Genomic DNA, 20,903 nt, shown 5'->3' on the forward strand with positions numbered 1-20,903 from the left:
TCCATAAGCATCATAAAGTTTCTCAGCTTTTAGTCGTTTTACTGTAGAAGCTAATCTCTTTACAGCTAAGCCATAGTTATCTTTTAACGGTATATGGTTATCAAGCCATGGCAAGCTTAGAGGAACGCCCCTCTTCGTTCACCTTTACAATAGACAAGAAATGATCTCTTGCCTCTTCTTGAAGTTCCAGTTTATTTTTCTTCTCTGAGGGATCTAGAATTCCAAGTGAATCTAGAGACCATAAATCGGATATCAATATTTCCTTATTCAACATGGATGTGACGAGCAGTGCGGAAATGTCCAAGATCTCGAGCATACCATTTTTCCCAAAAAGAGTCCAACCAAGTTTAGTTTCTATTGCAGCAAGGCCTGAAGTAAGCAATTTAAATCGTTCGGTCATCAACTTGCCTGCAATGTCAGTGCCGATAAGTATTTTTATTGGTCCATTACTATCATTGCATACAGAAATATTGTTCTCTTTAAGCTCTCGAATCCACTCGCCTTTAGCAACTGGTGGTATATTTCCACAAATAATATCTTGGCTAAGAGCTTTGAAGTTACATTTGTAAGTTCCATCCGTTTTAGACAAGAACACTGTAAAAACATCATGGTTTATGACATCAGTACATGACCTGCCAAATAATGAATGGCTCAATCTTTCTTTAGATGTACTCTCAAATTTCATTTCATCTGCAGTGCTTTTTAAAATATAAGATCTTTGTGAAGCTGAATCGATAATAGCATGGGCCTGGTGCTTTATATCTCGCCCTTTCAATGTAACCGTTAAAGTTTGCAAAAACACATTTGTTGTTCTTGCCAAATTGGCGAGGGTTTCATCTCATTCAAGTACTGCATCCGTATTTTTATCCTTACTCATGCTAACAGGAACTGGAGATTTTGATTCAGCATGGTATGGGGTGTTTCTTCTCACAAATCACACACGATGTTCTTTTTTTACATTTAGCTATTACATGTTTTCTGTCTAAACATAAAAAGCAACTGCGACTATTTAGAACTGCTTTTTGCCTTTCCTCAGACATCATCTTTCTTGCTTTAAAGCAATCACTAGATGCATGATTTCCAGCACAAAAAATACATCCAGTTGAATGTTGTTCAGATGATGCTATTAGAGTAGAAGCAGAAGGTGTTTTGAAAAATTATCCACGGTTTTTGAAACCAAAGTGTTTAGCATTCCCAGGCTTAGGAGTCTGATATTTAGTAAAGCACTGAGTAGCTATAGATACTCTCTCTTCACCTTCAATTTCATCGAGCAAAAATGAAAGCAAACCATCTAAATCCATGCGATGTGTTGACACATTTTTCTCTTTTTGCTCACTACTTTCAGATTCTCTCTGACTGCGATTAATAACTCGGAATCTTTGCCATGCTCTTAATGTATCATCCGGCAATGACGATCCGACTAGAGAATAGAACATCACCACATATTTATCTCTAGCAACACCCAGAACTTCTAATGCTCTTAAGTTTTGAGTCTAAGTTATCATAAAGTTTTCGTAATGAAAATTTCTGCTGAGAGTTTTTTAATAATACTAACAAAAGTAGATCTCTAACATAGACTTCTATAAGAAGGTCTTCTTTCCCAAAATGCAATTGCAGTTGTAAAGCTTTACTTTAACTTTTGCCACCGGGCAGAAAGCTTTTGATTAACTCTTCAGCAGATGACCCTTTTTCCATAGAATAAATATGCAAATTTATCATGATAATCTAAATTGGGATCATTATCGATCTTTTTAAACTGGCCCCAAAATCCTAACCAGCTTTAAATATTCCCATCAAAAATCGGGATTTTAAGCTTAGGATAATGAATAGTAGCATTTTGAGTTAAGCTTTCATTAACAACATAACAGTTTTCCTTTTCAGCTAGAAGCGAAACTAATTTGCTTTCTACCATTCTCCACTTATCAATATAGCATTCTGTTTCATCAAACTTATTATTTATCACAGTTTCATCTTTATCAATTTTAATCAATTTTTCTCTATAAGTATGTTTTATTTCAATCATAGGTTCCGCTTCAACTAATTTAAGTTTCGAAATTTTTCCGTCAAAAGATAAATCATTTTCATTCTTCTCAAGATCATTTAAAGCTCTTGTAAACAATCTCCTAAATTGAGATCGTTTGCACTTCAAAACATCCATTATAAATAAACGAAAGAATTCTACTTACAGATAACGGTCCTTCCAGCGGATGCCAAATGTTAAAAAATTCTCACCAAATTTGTTACCTCAAGAACTATTTATTACTCGGAAATAACTATCTATATCTCTTTAGTTGTTTATGACTCTACAATAATTAAATAATTCCTTTACTCATACTCTCAAATGATGAAAACAAAAGTTACACTAACTCTCTAAAAAGAACAACAACATAGTATATTGCCATTCTCTGAAACATAAACTGTTACAAAACATAGATAATAATAATATGAATAGATAATGAATAAAGAAAACCTATAGAGTAAAGAAAACGATTGTATCTGCTTGAAGCTTGTGCAATATTACTCAGAAGCTGCAATTAGAAAAAAATAGAAACAAAAATATTAGAGTCAAAATATTGTTCATCCATATTCAAATAAGTTAACCTTAGCAGGACTACTATTTCTTCTTACTGTGTTTGCAAACATAACTATCCTGAGTAAGAACAGGGAGTTTACTTAAAACTATGTTTCTGAAAGTGTAGAAGATACAACACAAGTGGGAAGGGTTTAACTGCCCTTTATTTTTCACAGTTTACAGCTGTTCCTGCACTTCAGGATATAAAGACCAGTACTTATGGTCTGAAACGTAAAAATAAGAACTACAAACTAATTAAATTTAAATAAGAGCTAAACACAAATACTTTATAAAGACAAGTAATGCTAAGACTCGTCTTTTAATCTTTACCTATGTAGTACACAGAATGTGGGAAAATTACAATGCTTCTTCAGTATCAAGAGGGCTAAATTTCTGGCCTTAAAGGCGAACAGCAACTGACTGTGAAGTAAGGTGGGGAGAAGTCTCTGTCTCTCTAACTCCTCCTTTGCTAAAAGCCACAACTTAAATACTTTACAGTTTGTAAGCTCAATTTGCATAACTAAAACTAACCGCACTTATTCTGGCTAGAAGTGGAAAATAAGAGGGGGAAATCCTTACATCCTAACACCAAAAATATTGCTTATCCTAAGAGGCACTGACTGGTTTCTACAGCTGTCCTGCACACTAGCTGTGACAGGGTTGCCACGCTACCTGGAAAACCGGGAGAACCGGGAAAAGTCAGGGAATTCGAAAATTGACCAAAAAATTCAGGGAAAAGTCAGGGAATTTAAGTATTTTTGTCAAAATCTGGAAATGTCAGGAAGTTCATACAATGATCCCGCCAAAAAAAGCGATTTTTACGCCGACGTCGGAAGAGATAACCTTTTTGGCGAATTGCCTATCACGTGAGTGTCTGCTGGCATAGAGCCAATTTCGCAGCTCCAATTTGATTGCCTTTTAGAAAGGCAAAGCAAGTTTCCCGCAACTTTTGGTTTCCAGTATTCTCGAGAATCGCATGTGCAGTGCATGAACTAAAGAAAGTACCTGTTCTCGTATAAAACAAAATGGGTTTAATCTTAGTATACGGTACCATGGAGGTTAGAATCAAAGAATATGTATTGTAAAGAAGGAAAACCTCTCTGCAACAGACGTGGCTGCGTTGCATCATAGTGGGAAACAGCTGTGCATGCGTGATATATCTGCCGCCAAAGCTGGAAACCGGTGTCGAAGTTCGAAGGTCACGTTATCAAGAGTTCATTAAATGAATATCCTTTAAAATTTCTTTAACCACTTGCGCTAAAAAGACGTGCCACGCACGTCGAGATGTTTTTGTCTCAAACTGCGAGCGACGTGAACACCACGTCGATAAGCATTTATCGCAGAAATGAAAATAACATGGTGCACACGTCGCCTAACAACGAGATTGTTTATTTCTCGAGTTACAGCTCTGATTTCTCGAGTTACAGCTCTGGATTGCACTCGCAGATGCGGAGCGGCGTAAATGAGACACTTTACCACTTGCTATATTGTAGCGCACAGCACCGCAACCGTGAAGTATAGTCTTAGCGCAAGTAGTTAAACTAAATTAAAAGAAAATACTTTTTGGTGCAAGTAAATTAATTCATAGGTTAGTAATTTTCAGGGGGGGAACTACGAAAATCCGTTTTTAAAATTATTGCGAAAAATCCAAGAAGAAACGTCCTTTGATAAAACGTTTCTTCTTGGATTTTTCGCAATAATTTAAAAACGGATTTTCGTAGCTTTCTTTTTGTCAAAGTACGTTTCTTCTTAACACGTTTCTCAATTTCCGGTACACATCGCGGAGAGGGAAATTTTGGCCGCCAGGTTCCATCGCCAAATAATCCCTTGGCAAATTTTCCCTCCGCATTCTAGCGGCGTAATAGCATTTTACTTGTATGGAAAATTTTCTTCTTTACATAGACCAAAGAATTAGAGATTCTTTGCATAGACATTTTTTGGTTAAAATAATCTCCATGTATGGATTTGGCGACATGATGATGCGCAGTAAACGGGTCATTTTGGTCTTGGCGACAATTTTCAAAATCATGCCAAAGCCTTACCGTATACTAGAATTTTACCGCAAAATCTTTTTAAACTTTTCTTTTTAATAAATACCTTGCCATTTTGCAGTAAAATAAAAAATAGTAATCTGTCATCTAGGCTAACCATGTAATATAACTATATTCGCTAAAATATCGTTGATTCTAATTCAATTTTTAAGTAATTATCTTTATTTTTATGGTATTTGTATAATTTAATGATGCTTCTTCCCTCTAAATTTATTAATTATTAGTAAATTAATTTCAGGAAATTTTCTCTGGCATAATCTTGAAATTAATTCTAGCAGTATGATGACATACCATCACGAAATTTAATGCACATATTTTTTTCTTATGTATGCTGCGAACTAAATATAAAATACCTCAATTTATTAAAATAGATTTCTTTGTTTCGTTTAGCTGCAGAATGTCTGCAAAAAAAGCCTTATTTTATTCCAGATTGGGAAGATTCTAATCTCAATCTTCAATGGAGAAAACAACAACTATTATAATTATATTTGTGTTTTCAAGCGTTAAGGTGCTTTTTAAGAACATACCTCACACAAATTAAATTTACCTAAAATCTAACCTAACTATTTAGCATTGCGTTGTGATTTATAAGGACCGGATTAGCCTCATGTTGAACTGGTGATGATCATGAGTAATAACTAAATAAAACATACATTTGTTATCCAATGTATATATCTTAAATTTTATTAAGTTTCTTAAGTGGAAAAGTAAACAAAATTATCAAACAAAGTATACCAAGAATAATTAAGAATAAATGTCCTCTGGGATTTATTGAATAATTAAGTGAATTTGCTACACAATACAAGTAATACCATAATTTACCTCTTAGCGTAGCCAACGTACATTACGCGGATAGACTGGAATTTTCTTGAAACGCACCTGGAAAAGTCAGGGAATTTCATTCTCCTGTTTGAGTGCAACCCTGCTGTGATTTTGATGCTTTTTTGAGTGTGTAATATTTTCTTGAGAAAATAATTACTGGTATTCAATGCAGAATATGTATATTTTAAAATACTGTTGTTGCATGGTATGGCTTTATCAAGATGTCTTTAAATAACCAGGCCAAATAAAAAGGCAAACTTTGAAATTTTAAGTTTGAAGTGAATAACTAGCTTTAAAGATATGATACACACTTGAAAAATAACTAGGAAAACACAGATTAACCAAAATTTTCCATAGCATAATGAATATCACAGATTACAATACCAGCCACATATCAGTCTTAAGTAAACTCTATTCTAGAATAATGTAACATAGCCTCAGATTTGAATTCTTATTTCACTCATGGCAGCTTTGAGTGCCCTATTATGCCATTTCTCAAAAAATAGAGAACACATTACTGGCATTTTCTAGAAAGATCATTTCTGAAGCTTCAGAAATATGCTCTCTGAAGACTTTCTGTCTACAAGATAGAAGTCCTAGTAAGCATTCTTTATGTTGCTCTGAAATTAAAAACATGCAAACGTCATAAGTGGACATAAATTCAAGACTAACCAAAATACACAAAAAAATTTATATAAAATTACCATGTAAAGTACATTAAGCAAGTAAACAAAGATAGGTGCACAAAAGTATGAAAATTTCTGTTGAAAAGTACAGTCCTAATCCTTAAATTTAAATTGGAATTTTGTTAAAAAATTGGGGCATGTCAGGAGTAATAAATGAATTTGTAATAAAGAGTCCTTGTCTGCTTGACTAATGTCTACCATCCATCCATCCTAACATCAATGAAAATAACTATTTTTTGCCAGATAGAAATGTAAGTGAACAGCTTTGCAAGGACTTGGAATGAAGACTGCTAATTGGGGAAGAAGCAAGGAAGTTTGCAATAGGTGAATCTTCCTTGGAAGCTAAAGCAGATAAAAATGTACAATTTATAACCATTAAAGGATATGTAAGCCTGGTTTACTTATTAAGCTTCAGCATAATACTGTGCATATAGCAGTATGGGGAAATGTTTAAATAAACAGCTATATTTCCATTTTAAATTTAGCAGAATGAATGCTATGAATCGTAATTATCAAGGATAATTTTGGTCAAGGTATAGCTGAAATTCCAGGTTTCTTATTTTGTCGATTCCTGAATTTTTGAATCATTACAGTCTCAAATTAATGACATTAAATAATCATTATAAGCACTAATTCAGAAGTCAAACAACAAAAATCAGCGTTATATTTTCAAATTTTCACAGGACTAGTTTCGATGGTTTTACTGAACCACCATGCTCAGCTGCAAGAGCGCAAAAGAACAAGATAAGATATAATGATTAGATAAGATAAGAAAGCCTGGACAGAAAATAAGCTAGTGGTGCTATCTGTTGACGAAACCAGAACTAAAACATAATTTCTTTAAAGGCTGAAGGCAAATATGAATTGGAATTAGGATCGTTAACTAGAACAGAAAGTTTTTTTTAAATCTGAAATGCCTCTAGAAAATCCAGTTCTCCAATGGAAGATGTTTCTTGAATAATTTTGGCTGCAGAAAAATTGAAAGTGCAATTTTCGGACCAACAATGGGCAACAGAAGACTTCTGTGTTTCCTTTTTTCTAACATAAACCTCATGTTCCTTGACGTGAAATTTTAAGGCTCTCTTAGTTTGGCCAATGTAAATTAAACCACACTGGCAAGAAATCCTATAAATACCCCAGGAATTCATATCCGTAATGGGGTCCTTGAGTATGGAACTCAGAATTTTATTGATGGGAGAATAAACGACCCGAAAGTTAAATTTCTGCAAAATGTGGGAAACTTTATAGCTAATTGATGGAAAGAAGGGAATGACAACAGAATTTTTATAATCTCCTAAAACAAGATTGGGTCTTTTAGTGTGTTGAGATGAGAATTTTTTAACTGCTTGATTAATAATGTTGGGTGAAAAGCCCCTGTCAATAGGTATTGCTTTTAAATAATTTAGTTCTTTGTCAAGGGATAGTTTGGAGGAGCAAACTTGAAGAGCACGGAAAACATAGGAATAAAATGAAGCTAACTTTTGTTTAAATGGATGACATGATTTAAAGTGTGGTGGATTGAAAAGGGTTTATGTATTCTTAAATATTCATAAGAATATATCAGTGCCAATAAAAGGTTTCTGACACTTTTAGTGCAGTATTTTTCCAAAGAGTGAGAAACAGAAGTAATGATGAGCTTAAAATAAATTGAAGTAAATCTAGCGTAGCGGCTGACGGGGATAATTTAATGTGTAGGAAAGCTTTGACTTGTAGATGTTGGCAGATACAAGCTTGTAAGCACTCAAGACCACAAAATCTAATTGCTAGTAATTCAGAATAACAATGTGGCCTTCAAGCAGGCATAACACACTTTAAAAATCACCTTCAAAAATTTACCCTTAAAACGTGCTTCCTACCATTGATATTGTAGCAAAAGCATACTTTTCCTTGCTTAAATAAGAACTGAAACTAATCTAAAATAAAACTAATATTTATTTCATAACTTCGAATTAAACAACTAGGCTGCAACTGCAGTTTATTTCATTACTTGAATTAAAACAAATAGGCTGCAATGTAGCCTTTACATTAAAACCAATCAGAAAAGAAAAACCAGCAAATACTCTTGTATTTATCGATTCTGACTTATAAATATACAACATCGGTCAATCCGCTGACACTATATCATCAGCCAATCAGCAGCAACCACATTACTTTTATCGTGGCTTGGCCTCTGATCTAATTTGCAAGAAGAAAAACCAAAACAAAACATTAAGTCAGCAATCACCCTCTTTTTCTCATTTAAGGAAAAAAAAAAAATTATACTTTAGTTCTATAATATGGACATGATACTTATTGTTCTTAGATACTGTAAACAGTTAAACAAAACTTTTTCAAATTCATAGCTTTTATAGCTTTTGTAAAAAAGTCCAAATTTGGATGCGATAAATTTGACATTAAACATCACGTTTTCTAATAAAGTAATATCTCAATGTGCTTAGTCCGATGGTTTTCTAATGGTGATGTAGAAATCAGCGGGAACCACGTTAGTTTATCGCCGATTGATCTAATTTGTATGAGGGAAAACTAAAAATAGAACGTTAAGTCAACATCTGCCTCATTTGAATACATGCATGTTAGCTTATTAACATTCTAGCGAGAAAGTGTGGATGAAAATGAGAACGACAGGAAAGTTGCTTTAACTGAAAATTAACCGTTAGTAAAACTAAATAAATCTCCACAGTGTTCTAATGGACTTGTGCAATGCCACATCAGTAAAGCTTGTCATCTTTTACATATTGAGTTAATACATTTTTTACAGTAAATAATTGTCTCCTGATTTCATAAGAGCCTTTTCATAAATTTTTAGAGGTTCTGCATAATGCGTTATTGTGTTCTGGTATTTTTATTTAAAGAGCACTGATAAAAGAGAGTATTTGTATGAAATTTGTGCTTTAAATATAAGACACTATCAAGGCTAGATCATAGATGGATTTAAAATCTCACTGTTGCTGAAAGAATTATGTATTTATGGGATGCATTATTGTGATTTTGCTGTTTTCAGTTCATAACGTTTAGCAGTTGCATATGGATAGCAACTAATTTGTAAAAGAAATTTTTGTCAGGAGTGATGTACCTGAATATCAAATTAATAAAATTAAAGACCAGCCTTAAAAAGGAAACAAAAGAAGGTAAATATAGAGAATAGTTTGAATAGTCAACAAACATTTTATTAAGGAAAAGAGGGCATTACTTTTTCCAGTACTTATCAATCTATAGTGCCTCATTTTAGTAGATGTTTTAATTATATATAAAGCATGAAACTCTATCCAGTATTAAAACATTTAAACATATTCTGAAGATTAATGTCCACAACTACCAGAATCACCTTCCTGATAATTTATATTTTTGCAGAAGCTGCAAAAGTTACTAGGAAGTTGGAAAAGGTTAATCTATTTGCAAAGAAGTTTAAATGTATCCTGAAAGAGAGATATATAGAATGTGCTGATTATATGCAAAATATACTACCCCTAAAAGAACTCTGTCTTCATCATATTTAGTGGTATGAATCCTGTTCATGATGAAACAGCTATTTTCATTTCTTTGTTGAAATTAGCAGATAATTCTTGGAATGTCATTTCAGAAGACAGAAAGTTTGATTGACCAAAACATCAGAAACTATTAGATAGCCACTCTTTTTATACAAAAACAAAAATAAACTAATATAAACTTTTGAGCTGAGGTATTCAAGATAAATGAAGATGCAAAATAGAAATACCCTGTACTGACAAAACTGTTCGGTGAAATCAGTTTAGATTAGTGTTCTGAGTCTGAACAGAAACAGTTTCTATGTATTCAGTTTGCTTCCATGGACCAACTGTCGAAAATGCAATTTAATTATGTGGATGATTTTATGACGGAGTGCAGAAGGTTAATAATCTAGAAGCTGTGCATACTTTGAATGTTATTTATTTTCATTAAACAAAAACTCATATGAAGTCTTTGGGACAGAAACATCCCTCTCAAGTTCCTATTGGTAAAGATTTTAAGAAATAATTTATTGAATAAATGAACAATTCATCAAAATTATTACACTGTAAGGATCATTCTGTTTTCACCAGCAGTTCCTCTTCTCCAGTACCTGTTAATATGCCTATATGAGGTGCTAATTTAAGGGTTAAGTAGCATCAAACTCTCACTTTCAGCAAAAGTAAAGGGGGTACTTTACATTTAACAGTCACTCTGCCAAAGGGCAAAATGGGGAAGTTTGTCATGTTATGATAGCTGTGCAATGGATTTTTTTTTTAATTTTTTTAATTTATTTTTATTTTATTATTATTTTTTTTATATGAAAGCAGATTTCTGTGTACAAAGAGAGATACTGTGCCCTGGACTTTACAAAACATGCATGGAGCTGGTGAAAGGAATTAGATAAATATTCCTACTAAAATGGGAAAATGCTATTAAGTAATGCACCAAGTTGCAGACAACTTTGAATGGAAATATATCCCTATTTAATATTTATAACATAATGAGAGACTTCTGCAATATATTTTAATTTTGATGAATTATTGGGATTGTTATGACATAACTCTTATCATTTGTTAGTGATTTTTATGCTGTGTCTGTGTACAAAAGTCAAGTGCTTTTACATTGCCAAATTTATATATTCTTTTGTAGATAATGTGGACATGGGAAGTAGAAAAAATTATTAAGGAAGCTGCATTTCCTAACTTCTCTGAATTTTGTGAAAATTTTTTATTCACAGATTATAACTCAGTTGATAACAGTTTAGCAGTTTGTGGTTATTTAAGTGATAATTTTTTATTTATTTATTTATTTATTTTTTTTTTTTCAAAATATGCAACAAGAAAGGCTATGATGGCAAACGGTCTGTCTGAAGTATTTTTAGTTGTGGTAGAAATGGCAATGATGCAACTGTTTTCATGCATTTATTCTTCTGTACTTTCAGTTTGACAAAGAGTCATGTCTGATAAAATATTTAAAAAAAACTGGCTAAAATGTCTAAAATTAATCCTTTGAGTGGCATATCGGTTTGGATTTGCTTATGAAGTACTAGCTGTGTTTAAAGAACCTTTATTATTGAGGTTTATATAAGTACTTATTTTATTCTTTGTTTTCATAACCTTCCATTCATTACGTTAATATTTAGATCATTTCAAAAAAATAAGAGAGTATATTAAAATCAGCAAGGTATTATGTGCTAAAGTTACATCAGTTTTCTTTGTCAGATAAAATGATCATGCTGCTCAGCTTTGATTGACAGTTTGCCCAGTTTTGTTGGTTGCACAGTTCTTTAGGCGGGACTGGTTACGTGTTTCCCTGTTGTATAGTATACATCGGCTTGGGAATTAGTAATGTATAAAGAAGGATACTTGCATTGAAAAAACCTAAAATAATGGCTATGATGCAAGACAGCGATAGTGATGGTTTTTCAAGGTAGTGATTATGAAGAGGTAGGGGAAAAAATAAAAAATAAAAATCCAGCTGCACAGTGTACTCTGTGGTCCCATAGAAGAGATTCCAGTGGTAATTCAGTAAGGAAAGAGACCAGATATCAGTGTATAAAATGTCAGGTATCACTTTGTGTTGTCCTTTGTTTTAAAACCTATCATACAAAGACTAATATTTAACTTGGGTTCATTTGCACGAGATAACTCAGGATAGTAACCTAATATTAAAACTAAATGCATTTACACCTTCAAAAAATTAAAAATTCAACTTGAAACCTACATATTTGGATTTGTTTCATTTCGTTGTATTTAATAATAAAATTTAAAAAAAAAATCTGATGATTGTTTGCAATTTTGTTCAAAAAAATGTGTAAGGGAAGTGGTTAAGTTGTTCAGTGTATTTCTTTTCACTTTTTAGAGTTGATATTTAGAATACTTTCAATAATTAAAACTCGTCTTACTTCAAACAGTTTTGCTAATCTGTGCAAGTTCTAAAACAGGGGTGGCCAAAGTGCGGCTCGCGAGCCTGATATGGCTCTCGTAGTCAATTTGTGTGGCTTATTATGCATATAAAATATATATATGAAATATGGTAAACTAAAATTATTCAGTGTCCAAAAGGAAATAATTAATTAGTTTAGACTCTTTTTACAAAGTTATCAGGGATTTCTTTCTATTTGAAACCTCTTCCACTACTTTTATAATGATGTAAATATGAACTTGTGGCTTTTAGAAAATCTAGATGCGGCTCTCGAACATTCCTGAATTCAAACACGTGGCTCTTACTGACACGAAGTTTGGCCAACCCTGTTCTAAAATTTGAGAATTCCTGGTTTATGTTCTTCAATGTTTTTTTTGGGAGGGGGTGATTAATTCTTATTTATGTTTCAAAATCTTTTAGGAGACATTACTCCTAGCTGCATCTTGTGATTTTGCAAGTCGGGTTTGGAGTGTCACTGACATGAAAATAAAGGTAACAGTGCATTTATTTTTTATTGTAGAAATTTGACAGTGATGTAATTTTTCTTTTATTAACTGTATGTAGTATGTTTGCTGTAAGAACTGCAGTACACTAGGAAAAAGGAGCACCCAGATCTAGGTTATAAAAGAAGCCATACACATGCAGCCCTGTTAAATGCCCAAAACTCTAGAGGCAATTCAAGGAGCCATAACTCTCCCTCCCGTTCAACCCAGGGGGATATAAATGCGCAAAGTCTGGGTGAAAACAATGCTTAGTCAGTTACACAATTTTCAACAAAGAGAACACAAGTCAAAAGGGTTCTGTGCTCCAATGCTGACCAGGGGGAGCCAAGCCCTCCCAGACAACCTTCGATATCTTGACCATGTAACGTCCTCACAACCAAAGGGCAGACAAGACAGTACCAGTATGGCCAATGCCGAGACTGAACCTATCACCGTATAAATGATGGTTCTAGTGACTGTGAAGACATTTACTCCAGAAATCAAGTTTGTCTAGTTGCCTAGCCAGAATGCCTGCTGTTGCCCCCAGTTGACCACCAGGGGGATGTAAGAAGTACAAGATCAGATTGCATAAGAAATTTGATAGTCTTGTTTTGGTATTATGGTATATTGATTAATAATTTTACAGTTACATTGTAATTTTGCTTTTGTTAACTGTAAGGGGTATAACTGCTGAAGGAAGTACAAAAAAAATTCTAAGCTATATAAATCAGTTATAAGAGACTGTATGTCAGGTTCTGTAAGAAAATTGATATAACTGTTATGGTATTATGCTAAATTTGGTCAGTAATTTGACAGTGACATTGTAATTTTGCTTTTGTTTACAGTAAGGGGTATGGTTGCTGAAAGAAGACAATAAAATGCTAAGCCACATAAATTAATTTTTAGAGAATGGAGATCAGAGTGTCCAAGAAATTTGATATTCCTGTATTGTGGTATATTGGTCAGTGTATCAATCTGGTTATCAGGAGATCTTGGTTCAGCTCTCTGTGAGAGTACAGCTTGTTTCAATTCTTTTCCAAATGTGCATTGTCTGTACTATAATGCCAGAGTATATAAAATGGTAGACAATAATTTGTCATCAACTTGAATCAGTCAACTGAAGGAATTGACAACTCTTTAAGTGGGATGGATGGATGTGACGAATTATAGATTTTTTCTCATACTCTGTTTTGATGTAGTGGTCAGCATATCAGTCTAGTAATCTGAAGACTAAATCTGATTCTGAGTAAGGACAGAGGGAAATTTTCGAGGATACTTCGCTCCAAAACAGATTAATCAAAAATTCAAGAAGAAAATTGAATGTAAGTATGTACATGGCACACTTATGAGTTTTAGATTAATCATAAACAATTATTTTCAGTTGTTTAACAATCAAAAAAGATTTTGTTGCACAGAATTATGCATAATGAGTGCATTTTCTCTGTTCTCATTATGTGATTTTTTATCATTACCTCATCTTTCAAAACTATGCATGAGTTTGCTTACATGAGATTGATATATGCCAACCGACCTACTATAAATATGGGTAGCAACTTGTCTTCTGTTCCAACTACCAATCATATTTATTATATATTTTAATTGTGGAGTAATGTAATTTTTTCTTGTCATTATGTATAAATCACTACATACTAAAATCTTTTTAGTGCTTATGTTTTAGAAGTGGAAAGATATACCTGCAGAATTAGCAAAGTAGAAAGTAATAATAGTAGCAAATATTTTCTTTCATTGGCCATATCTGTTGGGTGTAAGAAAAAATTATTATTTATACCTTATTTCATAATATTGAAAAGAGTATAAGAGTTATTAGACACACTGGATGAATAGGCACTTATGAGTGCAAGAGTAGTATTCTGAAGATACAGAAACGTTTATGCATTTGAGTTCTGTTACTTGTGATATTTTCATATTATAAAGGCACTGACATGCAAGTTTTAGAAAATAGGAAACTTTGAATTGTGATTTAAAGTTTTGTTTCAATAATTAAAACTTATTATACAACCTTCTCTTAAATTATACATCAGGAATTAAGCAAAATTATGATACATTTTAATACCTGTAGTCATAAAATTTTTTCTGATTTCTAGGTGCTTTAATAGTGTGATTTTTAAGAATTTTGATTAAAAAGGAAACTGTTAGAGAGATTAAGATCTTGGGGATTTCAGAATTTTTTGCCTCTCCAATGTTATGTATGGGGGAAAAAATGAAGTTTTCTGTCACTGGACAAATTTAATTTGAAGCAATTATGTTTCTGGTTAATATTTTAAAGATAATTTTTTGGGACTTATTTTTTTGTATTTTGAAAACTGATACTCCATTTATTATTTTTGATATAACAGTCTATTCAGTAAAGTGACCAATTTGTTAAATATGCTAGTGGTATGTTGACAATGAATTGATTTAGATCTCATAAATAAGCTGACCAGATGAAGAGAAACACTTGAACTGTTATTGCAGATTCAAAGTGATAACACTTTTTACAAATGAGCTGAAATAGATAAAAGTATAACTCTAATTTTTCTAAAGAAAGGAATGAATATCCCCAATTCAGTGCTGAAAGTAGATCGCAAATAATCATTAGCCAATTGACTTCAAATCTCTCCTGAACTCTATTTACCATTCAAATTAATGTAGTAGTTCTCTTATAAATTATTTGAAACCTCTTCTTCTTTTCTTTTTTTTTTTTTAAGCTGACTTCAGTTACACAGATTGTCATAATCCTAATTAATGGCGGAATATATATATATACAGCAAATGACACAGCAATTTGCAACATTTTATTACATGAAAGAAGTATTACATTTGTCGTGCCATGAACTGCATGAGAGGTAAGTTTCTCTGTTACGGAATGGCAACGAGAGAGAGATTGTTGTTCAAAAAGATGGATGATCGAACTGCGTTGTAACGATCATTTTTGTGGATGTTGGGTATTGTAAAATGAACCTATTACACTCTGCTAAATAGTATTAAAAAGGCATACATTAAATGATCTTTCATCTGATCTAAATTTTAACCGCTCATTATTTTCTTTTAAACTCACAATGATATTCACAACATTTCTGGCGCCCCTGGGTGGGCGTGTTTGTTGGAAACATGTCGGATGAAAGAATAGTTTAAAATTAGAAAGAAAAGTTAGAAAGAAAGTTTAAAATACTATTCTTTCCTAATTTTTATCTGAATATTTTAAACTTAAGACAAAATGGAAGTGATGAAAAGAAACAAAACTGTGCAACATTCAGCTTTTACTAAAGCATATAAAAGACTAGATGAACTTTTAAATGATGATAATGTTGATTATGAAGAAGCAGAAATGTGTTTTTATTTGTTCAAGAAAAAGGCAGAAACATTAGAATTGACGCACAGTGCTTGTCTAGATACTATAACTGATGATAAAGAATTCGAAACAGAATTTGAAATAACAGAGGACTATCGAGAAAAGTCTGTTAGGATACAGTTAAAATCGGAACGATTTCTCGATAATATTAAGAGAAAATTTAACGAAATCCAAAGTACAGTGTCAGAGAGTAGTCAGGAATTAGTTACTGATGAAAATACTTGTAAAACTTTGTGCCAACGCCTATCGAAAGTAGAACTTTATAAGTTTGTAGGTGATTTAAAAAAATGGCTTACGTTCTGGAATCAGTTTAAAAACATACATGAAAATAATAACTTAACGAATGCAGACAAACTCCATTATTTGATACAGTCAACAAAAATTAAATTTGAAGCTAGAGCTATTGTAGAATCTTTTCCTGTGACGAACGAAAATTATCCTTTGGCTGTAGAAAGCCTCACCATAATATGGCCGTAAAGAACTTTTAATTGATTTTTATGTTCGAGAGTTAATAAAACTTGTTTTGGATAACGCAGAAAAAAAAGAAAAAAAAAAAAGCAGGATTCTTTGAGTAGTTTGTATAACAAACTTTCAACACAACTTAGAGCCCTGAGCAGTCTCGGTGTGACAACAGATCAGTGTGGAACAATTTTATACCCTCTTGTAGAAAGTGCTATTCCTATTCATGTATTGCGATCATTTGAAAGACAACGGAAAATTACTGAATCTGAATAAAACATTTCAAGTCTTGATGCAATAATTGAATTTCTGAAAAGCGAAGTTCAGTCAAAAGGAAAAATAAAATTAAGCAGAGCGGATATTTTTTCTGTGTCTGATCGTAAGCACTTGGCAACTGGCCAAAATATTCCTTCCGTCTCGGATTTGATGAATCATGAAACAATACCTTCTTGTTCGTTTTGTTTAAAAGATCATGAAACGCGTAACTGTAAAAAGGCGTTTTATATTCCGTTAGATGAAAAAATGTCTGCGGTAAAAAATAAAGGTTTATGCAGAATATGCTTGGTTAAAGGTCACCTCAGTAACCAGTGTCAATCAAATGTTAAGTGTCAGATCTGTTCAAAAAGACATTTGAAATTTTTTTGTCCTAGTCCTGAATGTAATACGTCTAGTGAAATGCATAACCAGGAAAATGATGAGAAAAAAGAGAAAACAATCGATTCTTTGTATTCGCGTGCTACAAATGAAGTTTTCCTTCAAATCCTGGTTGTAAACATAGAGGGTAAGAATAAAAGGCGTAAAGTTAGATTAATGGTTGATACGGGAAGCTCAAAAAGTTATGTTTTAAAGTCTACCGCAGAAGAAATGGGTTTTGACTTGCAATCGGAGGAAGAATTTAGTCACTCTTTATTTGGTGGAATGAAAACTAAAATTTATAAACATAAATGTTACAAGATTTATTTGAGTAGCCTTGAGGGTAATTATTCGTGTAAATTAAATGCTGTAGACCATGATGTTATTTGTAATGATATTTCAAGCATAAGATAGATATGGTTCTTGGATTCGCGAATTAGGAAATAAAGGAATACGCTTAACTTATACCCAAGGGAATCCAGGCCCTATTGAAGTACTGTTAGGGGTAGACGTTGCAGGGAAGTTATTTACTGGCAAACGAGAAGAGCTAAGAACAGGTTTAGTGGCTATAGAAACAAAATTGGGTTGGACTTTGATGGGTAAAGTACCTCAATCCTAACATCAGCACAATGTAAATATGACTATAGTTTCTATTTTATCTCAAGAAGACCTGCCTATTTCATTGTTGTGGGACTTAAAATTATTGGTTATCCGAGATCCTGTTGAACGAAAAACTAAAGAAGAGTTGAGAAGAGCTATTATGGTTCATTTCCAAGAAACAGTTCGTCAATTAGAAAATGGTAGATATGAGGTTGATATGCCTTGGAAAATTGAGCATGCAGTCTTACCAGACAATTCTGAGCTATCTTTGAAAAGACTCAAATCTACTACAAAGAAGTTGAAAAAAATCGGATATCGTGAAAAGTATCATGAAGTGTTTAATGAATGGCTGCAGGAAGGAGTTACTGAAGAAGTTCCCCAAAAGGAGTTGTCTTTACCCCTTGTCCATTACCTCCCACATCGTCCAGTCATTAAGGAAATGTCCTCACTATCTTCCATGAAAATTAGACCCGTTTTTGATGCTTCGGCAAAGCTTCCTAATCAGCCATCTCTAAATGACTGTTTAGAGACTGAAATTAATTTGATTGAAACTATTCCCTCTATTCTAGCAAGATTTCGCTTACATGAAATTGGTGTGATTTCAGACATCAGAAGAGCTTTTTTACAGATATCTCTAAATGAAAGAGATCGAGATTTTTTACAATTTCTTTGGTATGATGATGATGGTAGAATGAAGATGTTTCGTCACACCTGTGTGGTATTTGGCATTACTTGTAGTCCATTTTTGCTAATGGTGGTTATTGACCATCATTCATCTAAAGATTCGTGGAAAGAAAAATATTCTGAAGAGCTTCTTAAAAAATTACAAGATAGTTTTTATGTCGATAATTGTGTAACTAGGGTACAAAATAATGCCTAACTAGAAATATTCAATGAATCTGCAACTAATGTAATGAAAGAAGGAATGTTTGATCTCAGAGGATGGGAACGTTCTGGCATTCCTGCATTTTCAGAAAGTACATCACCGGTATTAGGACTGATTTGGGACAAAGATTTAGATACCTTAGAAATAGACACCGAATTTTTGAAATTTGATGAAAGAGAAAAGGTAACTAAAAGGAAAATACTTTCACTAGTTAGTCGAGTATTTGATCCCAAAGATTTCCTTGTACCTGTTATGATTCAGCCTAAGATTTTGGTGCAGGCTGCTTGGAAGAGCAAAGAATCATGGGATGATGAAGTGAATGATGAAGAATTTTTTTAAATGGGGAAAACAACTGAAATACTTCAAAAATATAAAAATTCCAAGATGGTTAGGTGTGATGAAGGAATCTAATTTAAGTATCCATACTTTTGTTGATGCCAGTAAGACAGCTTATGTGGGATGCATTTTCTTAAGAAGTGAATCCCGTATAGGTTCTGTGACTGTTCAATTACTTCAAGCCAAATCACGAATAACTCCAACGAAGACTTATTACTATACCACGTCTTGAATTAATGGCCGCTACTATAGGTGCTAGGCTGTTTAGTTCTGTGAAGCAAGCTCTGAAACTTACCAACATCAAGACTTACTTTTGGACAGATTCTTCCACAGTTCTTGTGTGGATAACTCGTTGAGAACAGTAGTCAATATTCGTTACAAACAGAATAAGTGAAATTAGAAAATTGACAACTTCGGAAGATTGGTTCCATATTTCAACTGACCAGAATCCAGCAGACATTTTATCAAGAGGTTGTGGACCTAGGCAACTTCTGAAACGCAAGTGGTATCAAGGGCCAGCCTGGTTGAAGAATCCGAAGGAGCAGTGGCCAAAGTCAGCTGTAAATATTAACGAGAAAGAAGTAGAGATAGAGAAACGAAAGTCAGTCATCTCTGCTAGTAACACAGAGCTAGAGTCAATTCCATAACAGTTAGCCAGAAGATTCTATAGATTTTCAAAGATGATTAGGGTTATGGCTTGGGTACTGAATTTTCAACCAAAGGCCCAGGACTTAAGAAAATGAAAGGAACTTCAAAATGAAGGATTGTTAAATGCACAAAGGATTATTTTCCATGTAATACAAAAGGAATGTTACTCTAATGAAGAAACACGAACAAATTTGAAAATTCTAATATTTGAGGATGAAGAAGGAATTTTACAATTGAAGTCCAGATTGATAAATGAGGAAGAATCGAAAGATTTTATTTCTCCAATAATTATACCATCGAAACACCTGGCAGTGAGAAGATTTATAACGCAAGAACATATTGCTAACAAGCATGCTGGGACATTAACTCTACTGACAAGTTTACGGGAAAGATTTTGGATAGTTAAAGGAAAAAGAACTGTCCGGAGTGTTATCAATGAATGCTTAACATGTAAAAGACAAAAGGTAAAACATCTTGAGATACCTTTTGCGCCTCTTTCAAAAGACCGAACAGAAGTAGCAGCAGTTTTTCAAGTATCAGGTGTAGATATAGCTGGACCTCTGTTGACTAAATCTAAACAAAAGGTGTGGATAGTACTTTTTACTTGCGCCATATTTAGAGCCGTCCATCTTGAGCTAATACCTTCACTGAGTACCAATGACTTCATCTAAGCTATGCGTAGGTTTATAGCCAGAAGAGGAAGAATTTCTGTGATGTATTCAGACAATGGTACTAATTTTACAGGACTAAACAACGCTCTGAAACAATTAGATTGGAATACAATTGAAAGTGAATTTAGAGTCAATGAAATTCGTTGGAAGTTTTAACCCACCCTCCTCTCCATGGTGCATCATGGGATGATGAAGTGAATCATCATGGGATGATGAAGTGGAGGCTTCTGGGAATGCTTGATTGGGATTTTGAAAGATCTTTTAAGAAAAAATCTTGGATGCTCCTGTTTGTCGTATGAGGAATTGCAGACTCTTGTCTGTGAATGTGAATCTATCATGAAAAGCAGACCGTTAACTAACATATCCGAGGAACAAGATCTGAAAACCTTGACCCCCTCAATGTTTCTTCAGGACATTACATTAAATGATGTTCCTGACTTGGATCAAAATGAAAAGACTAATATTGTTTTGAGGTGGAGACATATTCAAAAGGTTCGTGAAAATCTAAAACGAAAATTTAAAAGGGAGTATCTGGGTTTCCTTCGTTCTTCAGTTAACAAAAGAGAAGATAAAATACATGTAGGTGACATAGTGTTAATTGGTACAGATGATAAAAAAAAGGCTCCATTGGCTGCTAGGGAGAGTACTGGAACTCTTTTCAGGAAAAGATGGAATTATCAGACTTGTGAAACTACAAACTGAAAAGGGAAACATATTAAGACCAATCCAACGACTGTACCCTTTGGAATTGACACCAAATTATGAGCAAGTCATATCGGAACCTCAGAAGGTTCCAAAAGTGATAGCTGAAAA

General features: G+C 33.3%; 1 protein-coding gene across 5 annotated transcripts in view; it reads left to right on the plus strand.

Annotated features, from left to right (window-relative positions):
- The window catches only part of LOC118191561 (autophagy-related protein 16-1-like), a 237,963-nt gene that overhangs the window by 149,125 nt on the left and 67,935 nt on the right, over positions 1-20,903 (plus strand). For all 5 annotated transcript variants that reach the window (XR_015038466.1, XM_085807477.1, XM_085807479.1 and 2 more), the window contains exon 11: positions 12,444-12,515. Coding sequence is in view for 4 of the 5 variants with exons in the window: in XM_085807477.1 (XP_085663603.1) it covers positions 12,444-12,515 (72 nt within the window). In the remaining variant the exon portion in view is untranslated. The remainder of the gene's footprint in view (positions 1-12,443; positions 12,516-20,903) is intronic.

The sequence above is a fragment of the Stegodyphus dumicola genome, chromosome X1, assembly GCF_044657685.1.
Source record: "Stegodyphus dumicola isolate Sdum_Otavi_A_Nest chromosome X1, ASM4465768v1".
Lineage (NCBI taxonomy): Eukaryota > Metazoa > Arthropoda > Arachnida > Araneae > Eresidae > Stegodyphus > Stegodyphus dumicola.